Source organism: Bombyx mandarina, chromosome 03 (assembly GCF_030267445.1).
Source record: "Bombyx mandarina strain Sakado chromosome 03, ASM3026744v2".
NCBI lineage: Eukaryota > Metazoa > Arthropoda > Insecta > Lepidoptera > Bombycidae > Bombyx > Bombyx mandarina.
In genome coordinates, this window is record NC_143210.1 from 3,239,258 (window position 1) to 3,261,508 (window position 22,251).

Here is a 22,251-nt window from a genome sequence, read left to right on the forward strand (position 1 = left end):
CAGCCAGGACTGGCCGCGTAGAAAGTGAAACCGCTTTGTTGAAAGGTCGGTATATAAAACAGTTGAGTGTGTAAGTCGGCGCACTCAGTCGATGCGCGCCGCCGGTGCAGCCTTCACGACGACACGCTAAAATGGTCAGTCAGAATTTCACTTTCGTACGTGTTTGTTTTATTAAACGGCCTCTTGTCGGTCAATTCGTGATATAATATTCATTTTAAACGGGTTACTTCATGGTGCCATAACAGTGATGTTTGTATGAGAATATTTTTATATATATTTTTTAGAAATCACTCTGTTACGAGGTCAGATATTCAAATAAACCAATGAACCGCTGTTTGATAACGTATTAATTATATACTAATCAGTGCGTGAATTGACCGATTTCACTAAGGCTGCGTACTATGACGTGTTCAATTGTTTTAATTTTGAATTGCAAAATATCATCTGTACGACTGGGCGAGCACAATAGATACATTATGTTAAATATTGGCCAATTCATTAATTGAACCGCATTTTTTTTAAAAACTTTTGTTACGTTGGACATTTGAAAGCTTAAACTTGCTGCCTAGTCGCCGAATGAGCTTTTAGAACTTTTTTTTATCGTTCATCGCTTTCATGATTTTCGCTAATGATTACAAACAATACTCAATCATTGACGATTAATTAAATATGTTTGTGTACGCACCGGTAGATCAACCACTTTCCTATAAATTTCTGCCGAGTATTCGCGTATCCGCTTTAAAAGATAGATAGAACAGCCCATAGATAATACGAATAGCCTTCAAATGCAACACCACTGAAACTTAGACCTCATAATTTAAACATTTGTTGGCGACTCACGCCTTTATACACCAATGATGGTCACTTGACAGTGTCTCCGAGTCTATCGCCATAAAAAAACCTTTTAACTTTTTATCTCATATTTTTACTCTATGCACATAATTATTTTAACCTTATTTCACATTTAATCGAAGGCTATGAAACAATCTGTGTCTAATAACTCTAATTCACAAAGACAAATCAAAATCGACCACAGAAAACGAATATACTTCTCAAAATTGGTAGACAACGGCTTGGCTCTGCCCCTGGCATTGCTGAAGTCCATGGGCGACGGTAACCACTCATTATCAGGTGGGCCGTATGCTCGTCTGCCTAGAAGGGCAATAAAAAAAATATTGCAGTTTAAATTACCATAGATTTTAGAGATTTATTGAAAAATTATTAACATTTCTACATTCTGAAAATAGATTCAGACCTTGACCAATAGAAATTATATTAGGTGAACATGTATAATTTACAAATGTCAAAGAACGTAATTTCTTTACATTATGAATTTATTTTCATGTAACCTTCTAAATGTAATATATGAGTCGACTATTATCAAAGCCGGCAATGTGACTTTTGGACAATTATTGGTAAATCAGAAAAACGAATTATTGATTTTGTATTCCATTGGCAGTCAAAAAACTCTTCTGAACGACATCTTAGATAAATAACAGGTTAAGTATTAACCTTTATTTAATGCAGGTTTTGAACCGTATTCTTTGAAGGAGACGATTTTATTCAAATCAATCTGTATTGACATATCAATAACATTTTTTTGTCTAAATGCACAGATTGCCACCTTTGATAATAGACGACTCATATTAAATGACATTAAAATGCCCAAACAAGTCTCTCCGAGACACGTTGTGGCACAATAGCGACCTTGTATCACGACAAAGTAATTTGTGTTATGTACTTCAGTGGTAGACTTTTGTTGTGTATTACAACAACAAAAAAAAACTGACATTGAGAACCTTTCACTGTAACATGGCGAAGGCAAACGGGAACATTGCATGCGGAACACTAATAGCTTATTTCGTTTGGTCCAACCAAACCCGTTTTCAGTTAATTTTAATATTCCGACGCTTTTATAACGTTGTATTTACCTACTTATTATTCGCGTTGCAGTTGTTGATATTTTATTTTAATTAATTTCGCAAGTATATGTATGTAATCCGAAATGTAACATTCAAATTGGATTGTTTCTTTACTAATTCGGTCAAACGAAAACCTTTCCGCGCTAACGATTGAAACTGCCAATCAATTTGAGTTTGAAAATAAATGAGGGACAGACTTTTTTTTTCGGGCTGAATGCCGAACTTCTGGTTTTTACTGGTAATAGGACCTCTTGTGAGTCCGCACGGGTAGGTGCCACCACCCCGCCTATTTCTGCCGTGAAGCAGTAATGCGTTTCGGTTTGAAGGGTGGGGCAATCGTTATAATTATACCTTAGAACTTATATCTCAAGGTGGATGGCGCATTTACGTTGTAGATATCTAAGGGCTCCAGTGACCACTTAACACCAGGTCGACTGTGAGCTCGTCCACCCATCTAAGCAATAAAAAAAAGTAGCTACAGAAAAACTAAATCGTTTATTAATGAAATTTGATAAGCAACTGGGAAGAGGTTATGGAATCAATATATTTTATAATCATGTTTAGGTTTCCCGGTTTACCATTTTATATGTCGTACTTAACTGTTATAATTAGCGGTCTAGCTTATTTTAAAATCAGTCTTACATTGTTATGACGTCATAACAAAAATAAGCGCGATACATATTATGTATAGTGTGTGACATCTATTTAAAATATTAGTTAAATTACGATATTTTAATTACCTTTAAAACATTGCGCAATTGATACGAACACGTTTAGCAAACTGTGAAATTGTACTCCACTTTCTAAAGTACCTACCTTGTTTGTTACGTAACACTCGTGGTGATCGACATTCTGAGACGTCAAATAAGATTTTAACGACAAAGCTGTAAATTCGCTCACTCACGTAACATAATTTCGCTTTTGAACTGTCGAAAGTTCAATAAAACACTATTTTATTAGAGACGTAAGCGGCATTAAGTAATTTTAACTGTACAATTAAGTACGCGTGTAGTTCATTGTACACATATTATTTAATGAAATGAGATTTGCAGCTTCGATTAGCTTTAGAAAGTCGTATTGCAAATTCATGTAAAAGTATTGAGCAATGTAGAAATTTATTAAATATTCATTCTGATCCGTAATATAAAGAAAATAAATAAAGAAATAAGCAGTGCCTTTGTACATAACTTTCCTATTACTCTGTACTATGTCTTCTTTTTTGTGTGTACATAAATAAATAAATAAATAAGAAAAGTGTGATTGGCGATTGCTTAATTCACTTCACTTAAAAAAGGGCGGTTTTTTTTTAAATTGACCTATTAGGTCACGACCATTGTCTCGAAGGAACTCGGAGGGCTGCATTCTTGTTACATTTCCTGACTCCCGAAACCTTCTAAGCTTACAAGTATTTATACTTAGATCAGTAAATGATTTTTTTTTCATTTACTTTAGTAATATATTCCTGATTTCAAAATGAGTTAATCGTCTTCTTTTTTTCAAAAATCTATATCTATATATTGATACGTGAAGCAAAAACTTTGTATCCCTTTTTACGAAAATTGCGCGGACGGAGGAGTATGAAATTTTCCACACTTATAGAGAATATAGAGAAGAAGTGCACAAAGCTAATATTTTTTAAAAATAATGCATAAAAGATACATTACATCAATAAAGAAAATATTACACACACTACATACCATGTATTTGACGCACACACGCGTGCATACTATTTATTGTCAAACTTTTGTTCTTGACGTCAGTGGTCAAATTGACAATAAATTAAATATTGTTTGTCTTTATTAACATTTTTTTTTAGTGTAGCTTTGGCAAAATTTGTGATTATAGAAGTATAAAATACAATCATAATAGTGTACAGACTTACAATTCCAATTAATTATAGTCGAATTTCGACTACTGCGGGACCTCTAGTTTTTATAAAATTCACAAGATAGCAGGAACCTTGAATATAGAGCGGTCGTATTAATATAACCACTTTAAATTTTGCAAATTTGTTTACGAAACATTGTATAGCAGTCTATACAATTATTTATCATGTGTGAAAATTTCCCACACTCTGTTCACATTGATGATAACATTATAACACGCACAATACAATGTCTGGGTTTCATCATTCAACAATGAATGGAGCTAATCTCATTTTACGGTTTCCAGCGGTTCGCGTGGTCAGAAAATAAATGTATATTTTCTGATTTTTTTTATGAAATAACAAGGACTAACTTTAAACGACCCTGATTCTAAGGTATATCTTTCCAATCAACTGTTCTTTTATATGTCCCCAAGTGTCAATAATCCTACGCATAAGGGGTCCATTTCAAATACCTCCATTATTTTTGATACATTCAGCTGTCGATAATTCTAAAGAACGTTGGATAACATGAAAATTATTTAGCTCACGGGGCTCAAACCGGGTGTGTTGCTAACACTCGCCCTAGAAAGAGCAGTGCTTCGCAGAATCTACCACCGGACCGAAAACGCGACCCACTGAGAAGATCCGGCGAGAAACTCAGTGGGCTGTGTCTATGGGTTAATTCGTGGTTAATTCACTCGTCGAGCCCTTCGTCGCAAAGGACAGATTCGACGATGACGGTGACCGGGGGTCATAGCAAATTCCAAATGACGCTTAGTTCGTTATTAATTATTCATGTAATTCTTTTGAAATACATATTAGAGAACGTCACCTAAGAAATTCGTGTGGGTATCATTTTGACCTATACATTTTCCATGTCTTACGACGGGTTAATTATCAGACTCGACACCCACGCTTGGTAGTAGCGGATGGCGGTGGGCGTAAAATGCTTTTTAAGGTCCAATCAAATGTACCAAAGAGCTTTTAGTGTGGGAGTAGCTTGAACTATGAAACTACACAGACAATATACGTACAAATTTGACTACGATAACTGAGAAATTACGTACTTTAACCTCATATAATACAAATTGCATACGAATATCGTATTCAAATACAAACAATTGTTATAGAACAAAAGTCACCCCAGATATTTCGGTGGACTGTTACCGTGCAACGCCCAGTACTGACAGACAGTTTATTGCGCCACCCTCCTCGCCTCTATACCATTGCAACAAATACTGCCGTTTCTTTACCAACTGATATTGCGATAAGTACTGACTGAAATGGATTACTCCACCTCAGTAATGAATAGCCGCAGTAACAAGGACAAAAAGTCTTGTTTAGAACTAGTCAGTTTGTGGTCATCTTAAATGTAAACTTCTTTATTCTCTATCCTTTTGGGGATATTTAAATATTCGATTCTTAATTATTATTTTTCTTCCCAATAAATTAACTCCAGCTTTTTTTTACAGCACACATTAATTTTGGCAATGTTAGCGGCGGTGGCAACGGCCATGCCATCGTATATCGCGGTTCCCGCCGACCAGATCGCCTTCTTAGACCTCTCCGCGCTGAGGGTCCGGCGGGTCCCGCGTCAGACCCTCACCCCACCACCACCACCCCCGCAGCTGCCCCAGGCACTATACGAACAGGAGTACCAACAAGAGTATCACCCTGTGACCTTGCAGCAGTACCAGCAACAACGTAAGTTACATACATATATTTAGATCAACTTAACTATTCTGTGTGCTTAGTGCGAGTTTTTTTAACGTTCTCGATAGCGTAAAAGTTAGCTCATATTATTATGGAATGGGATCGTTTGCGTACGTTTGCCGCTAGGGGCGCTGTTCCAACTGCATACTTGAGTTAACTTTTACGCTATCGAGAACGTTAAAAAACTCGCACTAAGCACACTGATGTATTTTATAAAGTAGTAACTGTTATTTTTTTCGAAACGATTTGTAGCCGGTATTTTACAAATACCTCTGTATCAAGAGCGAAACTAATTGGGAACGTCAAATCATATAATAATCAGTAACAACCAGTACACTTTCACTCGTTCACAATGGATTTAAAATACTTTCTATGCATCCATAGCGGGTCGTAAACACGTGTTTTAGCATTCAATGGGATCGAAACGGACCGCGTTCAGTAGACCCGTGAATTTTATGATTTAACATAGCTGTTAGAGACATAACAATAATGGTTTTGTTACCGACCACCGCAATACAGTCGCGTAATGCAACCAGCGACTTTCTTTTATTGTTCAAAAGATTGTGTTACGTAACCTTAACAATGTCTGGTTTTATCTAAGCATTTTTTTTAGTAATTTTAAAAGTTTAGTATCGCTTTCGTGCTATTTCCATTTTACTGATTAGTGTCAGTTACGGCGGCGGGCCACGGCGCTGCTTTGCGTAACGATCTGCGCACGCAATCCTAACGTTTAGCACTTCATTTAGGGGCTCAAGTAATCGAGTTATCGTATCGTTGTGAAACATTATATAATTTTTCTTTTTAAATCCAACATTTCGAAGTGGTCTATCGTTAAAATAATTGTTATGATGTGAAAGCAGAAATAAAATCTCTTTTCACCGACATCAAAACGAAATCGAGGATTTCAATTCAAAGCATTTTTGTTCAGTTAATACGCGCATTAATAATTATCTTACCCGAAGCATACATACAAAACTGGAACGGTAGAAATAGGTAGGCGGGCCTACAAGACCTTGGCCCGTCCAGTTTTTTATTTATTTGTAATACTAAATAATACATTTTTACTGGTGGTAGGACCACTTGTGAGTCCGCACGGGTAGGTACCACCGCCCTGCCTATTTCTGCCATGAAGCAGTAATGCGTTTCGGTTTGAAGGGTGGGGCAGCCGTTGTAACTACATATACTGAGACCTTAGAACTTGTATCTCAAGGTGAGTGGCGCATTTACGTTGTGGATGTCTATGGGCTCCAGTAAGCACTTAACACCAGGTGGGCTATGAGCTCGTCCACCCATCTAAAAGCAATAAAAAAGGGCATTTTTGTTCAGTTAATACCCGCATTAATAATTATCTTATCCGAACGTGTTTACGTGTTTTCATTTAAAAAAAATTTCAACGTTTTCTTAATTATTATTGTCACTATTCCATCTTGTCTTTTCGCCACTCTCCTGAAAATTGTTAAACATTACTTGACTATAGTAAATTTATCAATGTTTGTCATCAATGAATTACCACTGACCCACAATGTGGTGTCGTAATACACATAATTACGCCTAGATAGGTGCGTAAATGCGAACCGACTTGCTCAATGAATACATTCACGCACATTTCCGCCGCGTCGGCTACAACTGTAATTTTCTCGGTTTTTATACGATTACATAACACCTATAATAGTTTTCAAGCACGCAGCTCATAACAAAACGCTGTTATTACAATCTTAATGTCACTGTCGTTCAGTTACAAAACACGAAAGTTTGGGGAAATTGGTGACAGTTCTTTTGGGTTTTTTTTTTTACGAATACGTATTGTTCGTTAGGTAACATAGGTAGTTGCTGTGCTGATAGTTAAAGATGATAAACCATTTAGGCTTCTCTTGGGACTGTTTTCGTCTTTGATTACGTCAAGTTATATAATCCCGGACCTTGCATGAACTGTTAAGTGCAAATCAAACAAGAACAAAAATACAAAGTCTTTATTCATTTCTAATATCAGGCCTAAACTGGTGGTGGGACCTCTTGTGAGTCCGCACGGGTAGGTACCATCACCCCGCCTATTTCTGCCGTGAAGCAGTAATGCGTTCCGGTTTGAAGGGTGGGGCAGCCGTTGTAACTATACTGAGACCTTAGAACTTATATCTCAAGGTGGTTGGCATATTTACGTTGTTGATGTCTATGGGCTCCTGTAACCACTTAACATCAGGTGGGCTGTGAGCTCGTCCACCCGTCTATGCAATAAATAAATAAAACTAGTTTTATATTCCGATGCATATATGTCAATTATTATCATCAAGCACTTCTTTATTACAGAAGTTGCACTGTCCCCTCGGGAGCATGAACCAGCGAGACTGGTCCGCCTCCAACCTCAAGACGTCTCGGGAGCAGCTTCTTTGGCCCCGTCTGCACGTTTAGCGGAAAGACCTCCGGATTTTGGCGAATACGTCGACTTTGGCGCGCACACCGGCGACAACGGCGCTTTCGGTTGGTACGCAGACTTCCCGGTCAATAACCACGAAGATTCATCAGGATATAGGAAGTAAATGTTATATACGCCACGAATTACGTCATTGCACGTTAGGTTTTCATAAAATTCAAGACTAAACATGGAATAGGGCAAACGATCATTACTTGTCTTATCGATTCTTACAGCGAAAACATTGAACAAAATAATCAAATAGTCGCAGACCTTAGATTCAATATTTAGCGATTTGTGGCGTATTTCAATTAAAAACGTATTTCACTTGCCTACGTTTATTACCAAAGACAGTATTATTTTCGAGTGATATTACTAGATTAGGTTTTTTTTTTGTTTGTCTGTAGCTGAATTACCGCACATTTGTTAAAAACGGTACATTCCGCTGAATATAAAATAGTGCACTTGATCAGTTCCTTTAGTTTTAAGTCGCAAAGTACACTGTGATAATTGTTATATTATGTACTATGGTAGTTCAAATGCATTACACTGCTTGCTTTACTCCTCTTTCTTCACTGCTGCTCTTTCCTTGAAATCACGCTTCCTTCTATAGGTACGTTGCACGTATTGTATGCGTCTTTCTTTTGTTCTATTACTGCTTCATTATCATTTTCTTCTCTATTGCTTTTTACGTCATCTTTATGTTATTTTCAAGCTCACTCAATCACTGCCTCTACAATAGTATTTATTCATTTCACTGTGAAATTCACTTTCATTATATTCATTTCAACTGTTACTAATATCGATGTAATAAAATATATACATAAATATTCACGAATCATCGTTTCATTTTGTTGCATCAGTAAGTACTAAATCTTCACTTTCATACGCGAACTATCACATTCATTACATGATGAGTTGAATGTTATTTTTAGTCATAGTAAAAACATTGTTGTATTTTTTTTCTAACTGTACCTGTCTTTTACTGTTCACATACATATATCACAATATTATAATTGGTGGAAACTGAGACATATTCATACATCTTTCATATTCGCTCATCTATCTTTTGCTATAGTAAGATATATGTATCTTGTATTTTTAAAGCTCTTCTTTAACTCTATTATCTTTACTTGAAAATTTCATCATCTTCTTCTTCTTCATCATCAATCATCATCATCATCATCATCTATTCCCAAAATTTAATTTCACGTACATTACTTTTATACTTGTTCTCTATCTCTGGTCTTACCTGTTCATTTCTTTTACACTTAAATCAACCTATTAAGGTCTATTTTAAAACGATATTTTCACTTCACAGAATCTTTTCATAATTCTTGTAAATTTTAATTATACTATAATAATATATATATATATAATAATACTACCTATACAATCTTCACTTCTTTCCAACTACTATGTGTATACATTATCTAAGTACTATAAAATTCATACATTATTACATTACTTCATTCTACGATCGTCTCATACCATGCTCGGAACTTTTTCTATGTACAAGCGTCATAAAGCTGGAAACTAACATTTATGTAATTTGATTTCACTTTTATAAATTTCATTGCGAAAATCACTCATTTTACTCTACCAATGTACTTATAACCTTATCTTTTGCTACTTACTTATTTTCTTTATTCTTAAATATACAATCTTATTTCTTTTCTTACATATTTTTTACATGTAATTCTCAAATTCATTGCATACCACCAAAAATTCTTACTACGGGAACTCATTTACATTTTCAATCTTATCTTTTTCTCTCCTTATTCTCAGCTCTATTATTTCATTCCATTTCTTACTCTGATCATTATCTATGTGGCCAAGTTTGGTACCCGAAAATAAACAATCCCCACTTCTTCAACATATAATTTTTTCTAATGTCTTATAGCTATATCTTTATTCTTTATTAATATTATTTCATTTCTTGTTCTCAACACTCTATTTATAATCAATTTAGGCTCTAGTTAAATTTATCTTGACAACATAAGCACATACTCCGTTCAATCTATCTTTTTCTTTATCTATCACTATCTTTTGTTTCGTTTCTTAACCTTATCATTCCTAATATGTACAGATAATGTAGGCTCTCCAAAAAAGTTTCATTTCGTTTCACTTTTCACTCTTATATATTTCCACCTTTAATTGTGATTACCTTATATCATTTTTCTTATATTACTTCTTTCATTTACTATGTACCGATAGCTATTTTTGTTCATCATACTTAATTTGCATACTAAATTTAACATACTATGTTATATAACATTCTGCTTATTTATATAGTCTATAACTACGTAATATGTTCGACCACTCTCTTTCAATTCTTATTTTTATTTCTCCGTCTTATAACATTCCTCATTTAATAATAACTTCACTCAGAAATCAAGGTATTTATTGCTTATTGATATTTTTATTCAAACAATGAGGCATGTGTGCAATTTGTATTGCGTTGTGTTCAATATCTTATTCAACATCATTAAAAACCTTCATCATTATAATTTATGACACAAATATTTCTTTTAAATTACTATTCCTTATTTCTTGTTTTACTAATAATCATTTATCTTCATTCTGCACTATCATCACTATTTCCTCTTTATTTCACTTTTTCCAGGTATTTAATTCTTCATTTTTCTTTTATAAAAGAAATGTGAAAGAATATAGATTTCTGTATACTCTAAGTATCCCTATTTTCTGTTCTTAACTCTTTTTTTTTATCACTTCCATATTTTACAACTTCCTTTTAAAGTTTTTCCTGTCTTAGTTAACTAATTTTTTTAAATCTTTTTCAATGTAGCTTCAATTTCAATATTATCTTATGTCTTAAATTTTTTTACATCTTATCTCATTTCCTGTATTTTTTATATTATATTTACTTCATCGCGTATTCATTTTCATCATTATACCTTATCACGTATGTCTATCCATTAAGATAATTCAATCATTACATTTATATTTTTAGAATTTACTATTCTAATATTTATTTACTCATTTCACTAAATACTCTTCACAAAAATTCTCATGAACTTTTTATATTGAAATTAGTTTCTGTATCTGTCTCTTGTTCATATACAAATTTAATAAAGTACACTATTGTTCTATTTTCTATTTAAAGTCTATGCTTCAATATAGTATTACAACCAGTAGTTTATATACACATCGTGATGAATGAAATGATTTTCTTAATAATTCCCTTCTCGTTCCTAAGGCTCATTCATATTGTTCTTATTACTATTTCCTTTTTCTTCTAAACTGATATTTCTTTCACTGTACTTACTCTATGAATGTTTCTACAACTACTTCTTCACTCTACTCTATTCACACCTTTTCTACACTATCTGTTTTCATTCTTTATATTATGCCACATTCAATAGTATTCGTTTAATCATTGATGTTTTCAGTTCTAATTATAAATATGAGTCCGAAATCTCTCATTACACATCAAATTTTATCTTAAATTAATTTAAAACTTATTTTCTACTTTCTATCACTTACTTACATCAAAAACGTTTCTATCTATTTTATTTTATTAATAATATATCTTCTATCTTGTTAGAATAATGTAAGTATTTTATTACAAAAAAAAACCTATTTAAATCTTTTTATAATGAAACAACTGTTACTATTTCTCCTTTGAAAACTTCTGTCTAACTTACTTCTCTAGTTTCCTTTGCATTTTTCTGATCACATTGTAATGTACATTTTCGTTCTTCTAGCTATCATTTTCATATATATTATTAATTATTATATAGTGTCCAACACAACTCTTTTGTCAAAATAATAAATACACTTCTACTTGTTCCTTTACATTTTTACAACAAAATGATTTTCTGCTGCCTTTTTCGTTTTCCTCTACTTTTTTCGTCTTTAACCTTCTTTCTTCTTTCCATTCAGTTTCTTAATACCAAAATTAATTTAAAAAGTCTATTCCTATTTCGTCTATGCTCTTTCATCATCTTATTTCCATTCGCTCTGCTAATATGTATTTTCAATATTTGACTTCAAACACTTACGTACTTTCTTTCACCTTTTTCTGTACACGCTTTTTTTCTGTTTATAGCGAATTATTAGGTATATTTCACTATTGTTAAAGTTTCAGCTATATGAGCTATATCTATCCTACTCTATTACTATAGCAACATTCTTCTCGCTCTACCAATCTATTAAATACTATTCTTCTCATCCACTGTCTAAACATTTTATTATACTTGAACATTCTTTCTTATTTTCCATTTATCTCTGTATGACTATATTTTTCTTTTTATCATTTTAATATTCAAACGCATTCAGAAAACGTAGACTTGATAATTTTAATGATATAACAGACATAATTTATAAAGCCAGATTACATACAAATATTGTGTATTTGAGCTATTATTATAGCTTAGCTGAGCTTTGGAATTTATTAATTTTGGAATTAATGGTGCATCAATGGCCCCGGCAAGACATTGAGCAGTGGAAATTTACATGAACGTTTATTTCGCTACAGTGTTGCTAATGAATAATATTGTTTTGTAATAAATACTTTTACATTTTGTGCGTTTGCCTTAAATTTCTGCTATGTATTTTCCTTGCATTTTCCTCTTTATATTATTTCTTCATACTTGAATTTATAACTTTAAGTCTTACTAAGTTCTTCATACTTCCAGTTATGATTATCTTTTGCTATGCTCTACTTTTTATACTCTCTTCTTTTTCTTTATTGCGATTCTACTTCTTGTTGCATCTTTCATCTGTCTCTCTCTCTTACTGTTTTTAATTCTTCTTTCCTTCATTCATTTCCCTTCTGCTCTTCATTTGCTTCTTCTTCGCTTCTTTCTGCTATATTATTTTCTTTCTTTTATGCTTCTGAACTACCAAATGAAATTACTGTTATAAGTAAGGCGCACTCTGTTGTTTTTTTTTTTCATTGTTACTGTTTATTAAAATATGTTCATTTATCTGTGTGTTTTTCTTACCTAACCACTTGTATACTTAACCAGTGTGTTGGAATCGTTACAGAAAACAAGAACAGGTAATAATGCTGGAGTTTCCCAGACATCATAACTTTTTTGGTTTATAAAATTTCTTATGGCAAGTACACCATTTCAATAGCATTTACAACTGATAGACATTAATATAATCAGTCTATGACACCGTTCTTTGATAAATGCAGAGTAGTCAATAAATTTCCTGTTTTGAAAATGAGAAAAGTTTATTAATAAAAAGCATTGGTATTTTTTTTTTCAGTTTTTATTCAATTACATGTAACATGTAATCTCATACATTGATAATTAAAATAGATATCTTTCTCATATAACAGCATAGAGTACAGTTTTATTTCGACTAGAAGACACCACTTATACAACTTACACGATTCAAGAAATCTTACACATCTATACATTTATAATACTGGAGTTACAATGATTTAAAATTACATATATTTCCGTATGTAGTTTTAGAATTTCATATCGATTATCGTTATTCGACATAGAAAATAACGTGGCGGAATGGCGGTACCTCCCGTGCGGGCTCATCATACGCCCCTTGCAAAATTTATAAATTTGCCTGGTTTTGATCGATCGACCATTCCTTCAACATCCTGACAGTCGTTCATCAAAACGTCATGTTAAGTCCTTGTTTATTTGGCAAAATTAACGCCAGCCGTTGAATCAATCAAAACACGTCATAATCGCATTACTCAATACAAGTACAGCGCCTTACCCATTAGGCCGACGACGCTTTTGCTTGCTTTAAAATACTATCATTGACTTTTATTACAAAACGTACATCTAACAACAATATATTAGAAGGGTTATCAATACAAATTTAAGGGAAAAATTGTAATCGAATAATGTTTTCTCTATACAGTTTTGTTAGATTATAATTCTTTGAGACATTAATACTGAAAGTTCGTACAACGTCAAATTTGGAAATACATCGATAATTTTTTAAATACAATTAGTTTTTCCAATCACTAATCACTAGGTCTTCACACCTATTCATACATCGATGAAAAAACAACAGATAATGGTTATTATATAAGCTTCTACGAGTAAATACATAATTCTATATGTACTGTTTACAAATCGCATATTATAATATCTTACATACGCTTTCATTAAGAATAAGTAATTGAAACGTCCCGCTCAAATACAGAGGTTAGTATAGTGTAAGCAAGACAGAGTAAGTTGTTATATAGATCTTGTAATCATAGCAACACTGCTAAAAACTAATGTTACCGTATAACACGACGGAAACTGGAGTGTACTAGTTCAATTTAGAAAATTGGTTTTACTAATTCAATACCCCGAATATTTGGCACAAAGATGCCAAGAGTAATATTTCTATTGACATGACAATGCGATTCTTTAAAAGGATATTAGTGAAATCATGCATTATGTTTCTGAGTAAAAAATATGCCAATGAATTACACTAGTTTCCTTTTTCGCTTAATTAAATATGAATATTAAGAGTATTTCAATGAGATCATGTAATAAAATTAGAATGTGAAAGGTATTAGAGAATAAGGGGTTTATCAGACCTGTTATGTACTTAGTTTTAACGAAAATAAGATGGCGAGCTTAGGCTCAACACAGACGTGTACATTTTTTGTGATAGCAACATCGAAGTTCTTTTCGACGTGATGATTTTTATATTATGATTATCGAATACCATAGACACGACAACAATGCTTTTATTGCATAGATGCCAGAACAAGCTCACAGCCCAACTAGTGTTATGTAGTAACCGAAGTCCATAGACATCATAATGTAAATCTATTAATCTAGTAATACTAGCGTTTCGAAACATCTCTAGCCGAGTACCGTCGAGGAGAAAAGTGTTAGGCTGAAAATTCCTCAGATTGAATTTATAGTTTGATTTACATCGCCCTGTTAGTATTCCGACAAGGCTGCATCATACTATAATATGTTATATTGCGCTTATTGTATAGTTTATTCAAGATTTTAGACTATTATTTAAACTCACACACATTTCTAATCGACTATACATTTATTTCTTAAGCAACTCTAAATATTATCAAAAGCTTAAATTTATAAACGGGGTAATCAAAAAGCGAAGTGTATAAAAATAAGATTAATTCACTTACAGTAAGCTTGTATATTAACATGATAAAATTAATTAACAAACGAAAATAACCTGTATGGTCATATAAATAAATCACAATCTTGTATGTTTAATAGCAAATATTAAGATATATTATGAGAGCACCGTTTCAAAAGCATTAAAAAATGTAATATTGTGTAAACGTATTTAGTAAAAGTTGACATGCGTATTACTTTCATGCATTGTCCAATATTGAATTCAAAAGCAAAAATATTTGCAAAGGCTCAATTTGTGTTTCTTTAGATTTTTGTAGCACAATTTTAAAGTTTTTTTTTTTATAAACAATATAATTTGACTCATTTTGTTCCGTACTTTTGTTAGAACGTCCATTTTTTTTCAACAATTCATCGAACGAAAAATATTATAATTATGTTTTCTGATCAATTTTATCTACATTTCTTTACCATATTCCTATAAGTTACACTACATATTGACTGATTATAATAACATGAAAATTAGAAATCGAACATTACCAACTCTAATAACCTGAACGTTCCTTTGAAATATATATCCATCTTTCTCCATCCCTGTTACCTTTATATTCTAGTTTAAATATGAAGGAAAGAGACAACTACAGCATACACGTTTTAGGCATACGTTTATACACACTAAGCTACGCATATAATTAGCCTGTTTAGATTCAGAAACGAACAACTTCTCTCGACGAGACCAAATGGATTAATGGTGCTGCGCCGAATTACAAATAGCTAACCTCTAATTTTATCAATATAGAGTAACAACGATTCATAAACAACAGAAAGCAATGTTTACGAACGTTTTGCATTTTCATTTATATCAGCCTTTCCCAAAGTGGGCGATAACGCCCCTTTGTGGACGCTGCAGGCCTAAAGGGGGGCGGTAAGATACCCAGAAAAAAAAATAGGGGCGTTGTGTAGAGGCTTGGGTGGTATGATTTCATCTAGGAGGACTCTTAGACGCCGAAAGAACTATAGTGGTTTTTAAGTAGATTAAAAAAAGGGGACGCTAAAGAAATAATTTATAATTTATTCTCATAGTGGGCAGAAGACAAAATAAGTTTAGGAGCCCCTGACTTATATCGACTTAGGTACCTTCGCGTACTACAGCTAAGTGTCTCAACATATCACAAGCCGAGTACAGTCAACAAAAAAAGCGTTAGACTAGAAAAAGAAGATGCTCTATAAAATTCTTGTGGTTTTTTGTCTGGCAAATGCAATTCGACGCTGATTTATTCATTGACAACAACAAAACTGACAATCTGATCGTTTCTCTTTAAAATATATTAGTCACCACTCGAAATACTGCGTTTAAGTTTTAAAAATAAAAAACACATATTATCATTCGTAAACGTTTCTCCTCCTTTAGATCCAAGTTTATCAAAAGTGAGTACCTCATTCACTGCGACGTCTAGTTGAACTTAACATCATAGTAAAAGCTTCGTAGAGATGCATTAATAAGACCTTGGATGTTTTTTTATAACTTGCGATGATCCGTCGAGTACGTCTGAAAATAACAACAAGAAGACTTAATCTTTGTGCACCACTCATCGCTGGACTATGCAAGCCTCACTTTTAGAAGCGAAAAAGGAAATTTATATCGTATGCTTAAATGGGATATAATAAACGAGGCCGTCAGCGCAGAAGTTCGCATGGAGATAACGAGGTTCCAATTTACTTTTACACTACTTTGTAGGCAAAAACAATATTTACAAATCCGTCCGGTTTTGCATCAAAATTTATTTATGTTTTAAATAAATTGCAGTATAGTATAAACACGAATATGAAAATTGCGGTCTAGGCAACTACGGTCTATGCGCTGACGGCCTCAAATATTGTGCTGACGCTCTGGAGGCTATACACAATACTCTCCCACGATTATAGAGTTCTGTAAACCGATCTGACTGCACTAAAATGTCAACTAGAAAGCGAATAACGCGATTGGGCAACGTTCATGACGTATCCCAGCACTGGGCCGGAGCGCGTTACCTAGTTGGCCCAGGCCATGACGACCTTCGAGAAGGGCACGAAGACGGCGGTGTGTCGCGGCGCCGCCAGGAAGTAGCGGCGGTCCCGCACCGTGCCGTCGTTGTGCGGAGGCCCCGCGCACTGGAGCTCCGCCCCCACGGTCACGGAGGACGCGCCGCCCGCTATACCCACGTACCTGTACACGAACATTGAATATAACAAAAATCCGTTCCCAACAGTCAATCATAACAACGTGATTCGTCTACCCGCAAATAATATGTGCTCATCATCATCCTCTTGTCCTTATTTATACTGTTACGCGCTGGGGTTCAGGATAAATAAAATGTCACTAAAGTACAACTTAAAACTGTATTCAACACTTAGAACACTTAAAACACTCAACAAACACTTTAAAACTCTCAATTCGCTTGTTCCGCTTTGCTTCAGGTGATCCGTCCGCTGTTTCGCTTCGATTAGTTCCGATTACCCACTCACTGCGTGCCATCTCTACAAGGCTTTTATAGCCGATACCTCATCCCTAGAATTATCGAGAATAGTCCACACATCTCTAGTAGTAGTTTCCGCTATCACACAATAGATAACGTTGTGCTTCTCGAACGTCCTAGGTGCTACTAGGTCCTTCTATATTCTTTCGATTATTCGGCGATAGATGGCGTTACTCTTACCGGCGTACACAATCTCTACAATACTATGTGTGGTTATGTGATGTATGAAACATTCCATAAATTCTATGTTAACCTACTTAATGTAAACCGATATAAACTAAGTGTCTATCAAATATAAAGAAGTATTCAGACTCGCGGTTGTTTCATTTTAAATATATATCTCCGACGCAACACCTTGTATGTCCGTAGTATGTCCCCCGCCTCAGGCCTTCAGGCCATATCACAACGTCATCTTGGCATTCACACACTTCCCTCGTGTATCCTTTTTCGCAAAGTCCACTCAAGTCTGTTTAGGACGTCCTCACGTTACCGTCTACTTTAACACCAGGGTTCTTTTAGAGTAAAATTCTATAATGACGACTTATCGCATGCATTACGCCCTGCCAATATTACTTACTGTTTGCGGACTTGATTTTATTATTGTCGATTTTGTTATTCCTTCATCGAGGAAATCATTCGTGAATATGTGTTAAGTACGTATTGTTACGTGCTGTGGTTCGGAATAAATAAAATTTCACCCAAGTACAACTTAAAAACTGTATTCAACACTTAGAACACTTAAACACTTCACAAACACTTTAAAACTCTCAATTCGCTTCCTCCGCTTCAGATGATCCGTTCAGATGATCCGTTCACTGTTTCGCTTCGAGTAGTTCCGATTACTGATTGACTGCGTGCCCTCCCTGCAACGCTTTTATAGTCGATACCCCATCCCTAGAATTATCGAGAATATTCCACACATCTCTAGTATTGTTTCCGATAACTGACAATAGATGGCATTGTACTTCTCGAGCGTTCTGGGTGCTACTAGATCTTTCGATATTCGGCGATAGATGGCGTTACTCTTATCGGCGCAACAGTATTATAATTTATCGTTTCTACGGTATATTAGGGTTATAAGCCGTTTGTTTGTTTGTACTCAAGGTTGGCTCACTACGAGGGCGGCACTGAACATTTCGGGAATTAACGAAGTGACATAACATTACTATTTAAAAATGTATTTGTTGCTTTTCGAAGTATTCTCCGCGAAGTTTGACACATTTTTCCATACAATGGAACCAATCATTGAAGCAACCATTCCATTCGGAATTTGGGGTCTCCAAAATGGCCGTTTTGTAGGCGTCCACAGCTTCTTCAGGTGATGAAAATCTCTGTCCACGCAATTTATTCTTTATTTTAGGGAAAGTATAGAAATCATTAGGGCTTAGGTCGGGGCTGTACGGCGGATGGTCTAATAATTCTATGTTTTCTTGCTCTAAAAACTCTTTTGTTCTGTGCGCGGTGTGAGAACTCGCCTTGTCGTGATGGAGGATGATGCGGCGGTTGCAGTTCTCTTTACGGATTTCAGAAACGACCTGTGGCAAACAAATGCTAGCATACCATTCTGCATTAACCGTTCTTTGTCCCTCAAGAGGAATAGTCGTAACATGGCCGGTTTTGGAGACAAACGTGGCCACCATTTTTTTTGCAACACTCCGTGAACGAACAATTTTTGTTGGCTTTAACTCATTTTCGAACACCCAAACTCGTGACTGGTTTTTTGTTTCGGGTTCGTACGCGTATATCCAGGATTCGTCACCTGATACAATGTTGTATACAGCATTTGAGGATCCTGCGTGGAATCTTTCGAGAGTTCTGACGCACCAAGTAACGCGAGCCGCTTTTTGCTCTTCACAGAGCGAATGCGGTATCCATCGGGAAAACAACTTTTTTACACCTAATTGTTCATGCAAGATCATTTGTATTTGACTCATGCCAATGTCTAAAGTTGCCTGAATTTCGCGGTATGTCACATGTCGATCTTCCCCAATCAGCTTACGCACAGCATCAACGTTTTGTTGGGTGACTGCAGTTTTTGGACAACCTTGACGGGGATCATCACTGAGCTTGACACGCCCACGTTGAAACTCAGCAAACCAGCGATAAATTGTGGTTTTGGATGGGGCTTCATCACCAAATGCAGAAATCATCCGGTTAACAGACTGTTTTGCGCGTGTGGATGACCTCGACCAGCTGTGGTCGGCCTTCACTCAACGTTTTATTGCACAATACTATTCCTTCGTGTGTTGCCTGGGGGAGATGGGGGGACGTGCGGGGGAGGTGCGAGGGGAGGTACTCACCGGACGCGTCCGACGGCGACCCGTCCCTGCGGGGTGATGAACTTGACGGCGTGTCCCAGACGCAGCTCGCGCGGCTCGGCGGGGATGTAGGGGCGGCCGCTCGGGGGACGCGGCTCGCTCGCTCGCGACACTGAAACGCAACGAGTTTACACGTGTTCTCGACATCCGCCCTGGGACAGAATTACAGATGACTAAGCTTCCTAAGCTCATCTCAAAAATGTAATAAAAATGAACCCGCAAAATTATAATTTGCGTAATTACTGGTGGTAGGACCTTTTGTGAGTCCGCACGGGTAGGTACCACCACCCTGTCTATTTCTGCCGTGAATCAGTAATGCGTTTCGGTTTGAAGGGCGGGGCAGCCGTTGTAACTATACTGAGACCTTAGAACTCATATCTCAAGGTAGGTGGCGGCATTTACGTTGTAGATGTCTATGGGCTCCTATAACTACTTAACACCCGGTGAGCCGTAAGCTCGTCCACCAACCTAAGCAATAAATACATAAAAAGATTCAAATCATAACGGTGCATTCTATTCTGATTTCAGCCAGTGGGTTTTGTTGAGTATATTTTAGGACCTGTGCACTACTCTGTGGTTATATATGTTAGTCTATAATGTGTTATTACTAATGTATCTATGTCACTTCACTTCACTTCCGCTCTGCTAATAAAATGGTGCCCGTACTTTTGTGTAATAATTTGCCAAAAGAAATCCAATAGGTTTTAATTACAATAAAAATATAATTGAGAATTTCGGAGCTCACCATCAGGCGAAGAAGGTCTGAGGTTGTCGATGGATCGTCTCAAAAATATCTCCGCCTCCTCCAGCAGCTCCTCGGTGTCGTCGCGGCGGACGTCCGGCAACGAACTGCGCCACGGACGATACCCTAAAAAAACATTTCATTTTTAAAAATCTTAAAGTGTCAAATGTGAATTCCTTCGGAGCCGGAGCGTTTACATCTCCCGGATGGGAGATGGCACCACTAGCGTTCATAGTTTGAATATCGTTGTTGTCAAATCAAAATCTGCTATACATGCACTTTTTGCAATTTTTACTTTTTGACTGTTTAAATGTTTAAAAAAAAAATGTTATGCATCCATAGCTTTAATATTTATCCATAGGTTTCATTTGATATAGTTCTTAAAAATTCACCTACATATAAAATTTTATACGAAAATGTTTTTACTCGTTAATTCAAAACAGAGTTTTTGCACAAAGCAGATTTTGGTTTGACAGCGACGATATGATATTCACATTGCATTGTCAGAGCCCGCAGCTGCGGAGTTTTCTAAAAATTAACATGCATTTGCACGATTGTCAAAAGGTCAAAGCCGGTCACATTCCCTAGGAGCTGTGCCGAATTGTGAAAAAAATACCTAGCGACACCTAGCGGACGTTCGTGACATACGGTGACAACAGCCTCAAGGAAAACGAAAAATTATTTTTATTTATTTATACATAGAAAGCAAGTCAACGCATTTTTTTAACCCATAGACAGCCCACTGAGTTTCTCGCCGGATCTTCTCAGTGGGTCGCTTTTCCGATCCGGTGGTAGATAGAAGCACTGCTCTTGCTAGGGCCAGTGTTAGCAACACTCCCGGTTTGAGCCCCGTGAGCTCACCTACACGTCAAAGCGAAGCTGAAATAGCTTCTCAAGGCTATCAGCATAGGTATACATACCCGCAGAGGGCGGGGCCCGCGGCGGCGTCCAGTCGCGGCTCCGGTCCAGGCTGGGAGCCGGCGACCTGTACGATGAGCCGCGCGACAGGAATCTGGAAACATACGCTTTTATTCGTATACTAGTGGCCCCGCAGTAGTCGAAATTCGACTATAATTAATTGAAATTATAAGTTTGAACATTATTATGGTTCTATTTGTCAAACATATACTGCTATAATCACAGATTTCGCCAATGCTACACTATAGACAAATAATGTTAATCTGTTCTCAATTTGACCAACAGACTTTAAACAATAACAAAAGTTTGACAATTGACAACAAACAAAAAGTAGGTATATTTAGATATGTATGTGTTGTGTCAAAGACGTAGTAGTGTGTATAATGTTTTTTTATTTTTATTTAATGTATTTTTATGCGTAAATAAAAATAAAAGTTCGAAGTGTTTGGAGTACACTGGACCATGGTGGACTCATAGACAGCAGCACGTGAAATTTTCATATGTCAACATATGTCTTTAATTTGGTGACAAATTACATATTATATAATTAATTGTCTTCAAATTAATAAAAAGATTGTTAAAAAGAACTTACTTAGACGTGGAATTGGTTACAGTCTCTTCAATACTAGACATCTTCTTCGTAAGAGCCCACACCGGGTCCGCGGACCGCGACAACTCGGGGACCATCGATGTAAAACCTGAATATAAAATTCGTGTAATCAGATAACTATTCCTTTATTTATTTTTTACTTTAAGCTGTAAGGTCAGCTGTGAGCCCTACTGTTTTTTTTATTGC

At 35.5% G+C, this 22,251-nt stretch overlaps 2 protein-coding genes across 3 annotated transcripts in view; one reads left to right on the plus strand and one right to left on the minus strand.

Moving 5' to 3' along the window:
- On the plus strand, positions 1 to 12,861 carry LOC114250400 (uncharacterized). Its single transcript, XM_028184264.2, has 3 exons — positions 1 to 134; positions 5,262 to 5,493; positions 7,807 to 12,861. Exons 1-3 carry the CDS (start codon positions 132 to 134, stop codon positions 8,034 to 8,036), a joined length of 465 nt encoding a protein of 154 aa, XP_028040065.2. The 5' UTR covers positions 1 to 131; the 3' UTR covers positions 8,037 to 12,861.
- Positions 10,399 to 22,251, minus strand: part of LOC114251971 (uncharacterized) — a 19,464-nt gene continuing 7,611 nt past the window's right edge. For both annotated transcript variants that reach the window (XM_028186430.2, XM_028186437.2), the window contains exons 7-12: positions 22,048 to 22,153; positions 21,458 to 21,549; positions 20,541 to 20,663; positions 19,778 to 19,907; positions 16,993 to 17,167; positions 10,399 to 16,510 (exon numbers count right to left, since the gene is read on the minus strand). In XM_028186430.2, coding sequence (XP_028042231.2) covers positions 16,993 to 17,167; positions 19,778 to 19,907; positions 20,541 to 20,663; positions 21,458 to 21,549; positions 22,048 to 22,153 — 626 coding nt within the window. In that variant the 3' untranslated portion in view covers positions 10,399 to 16,510. The remainder of the gene's footprint in view (positions 16,511 to 16,992; positions 17,168 to 19,777; positions 19,908 to 20,540; positions 20,664 to 21,457; positions 21,550 to 22,047; positions 22,154 to 22,251) is intronic.

Bases quoted from the DNA above. Each gene is read 5' to 3' on its own strand.
- LOC114250400 (XM_028184264.2), top strand. The intron at 5,494-7,806 runs GTAAGTTACATA...TCTTTATTACAG, and splicing joins GCAGCAGTACCAGCAACAAC to AAGTTGCACTGTCCCCTCGG.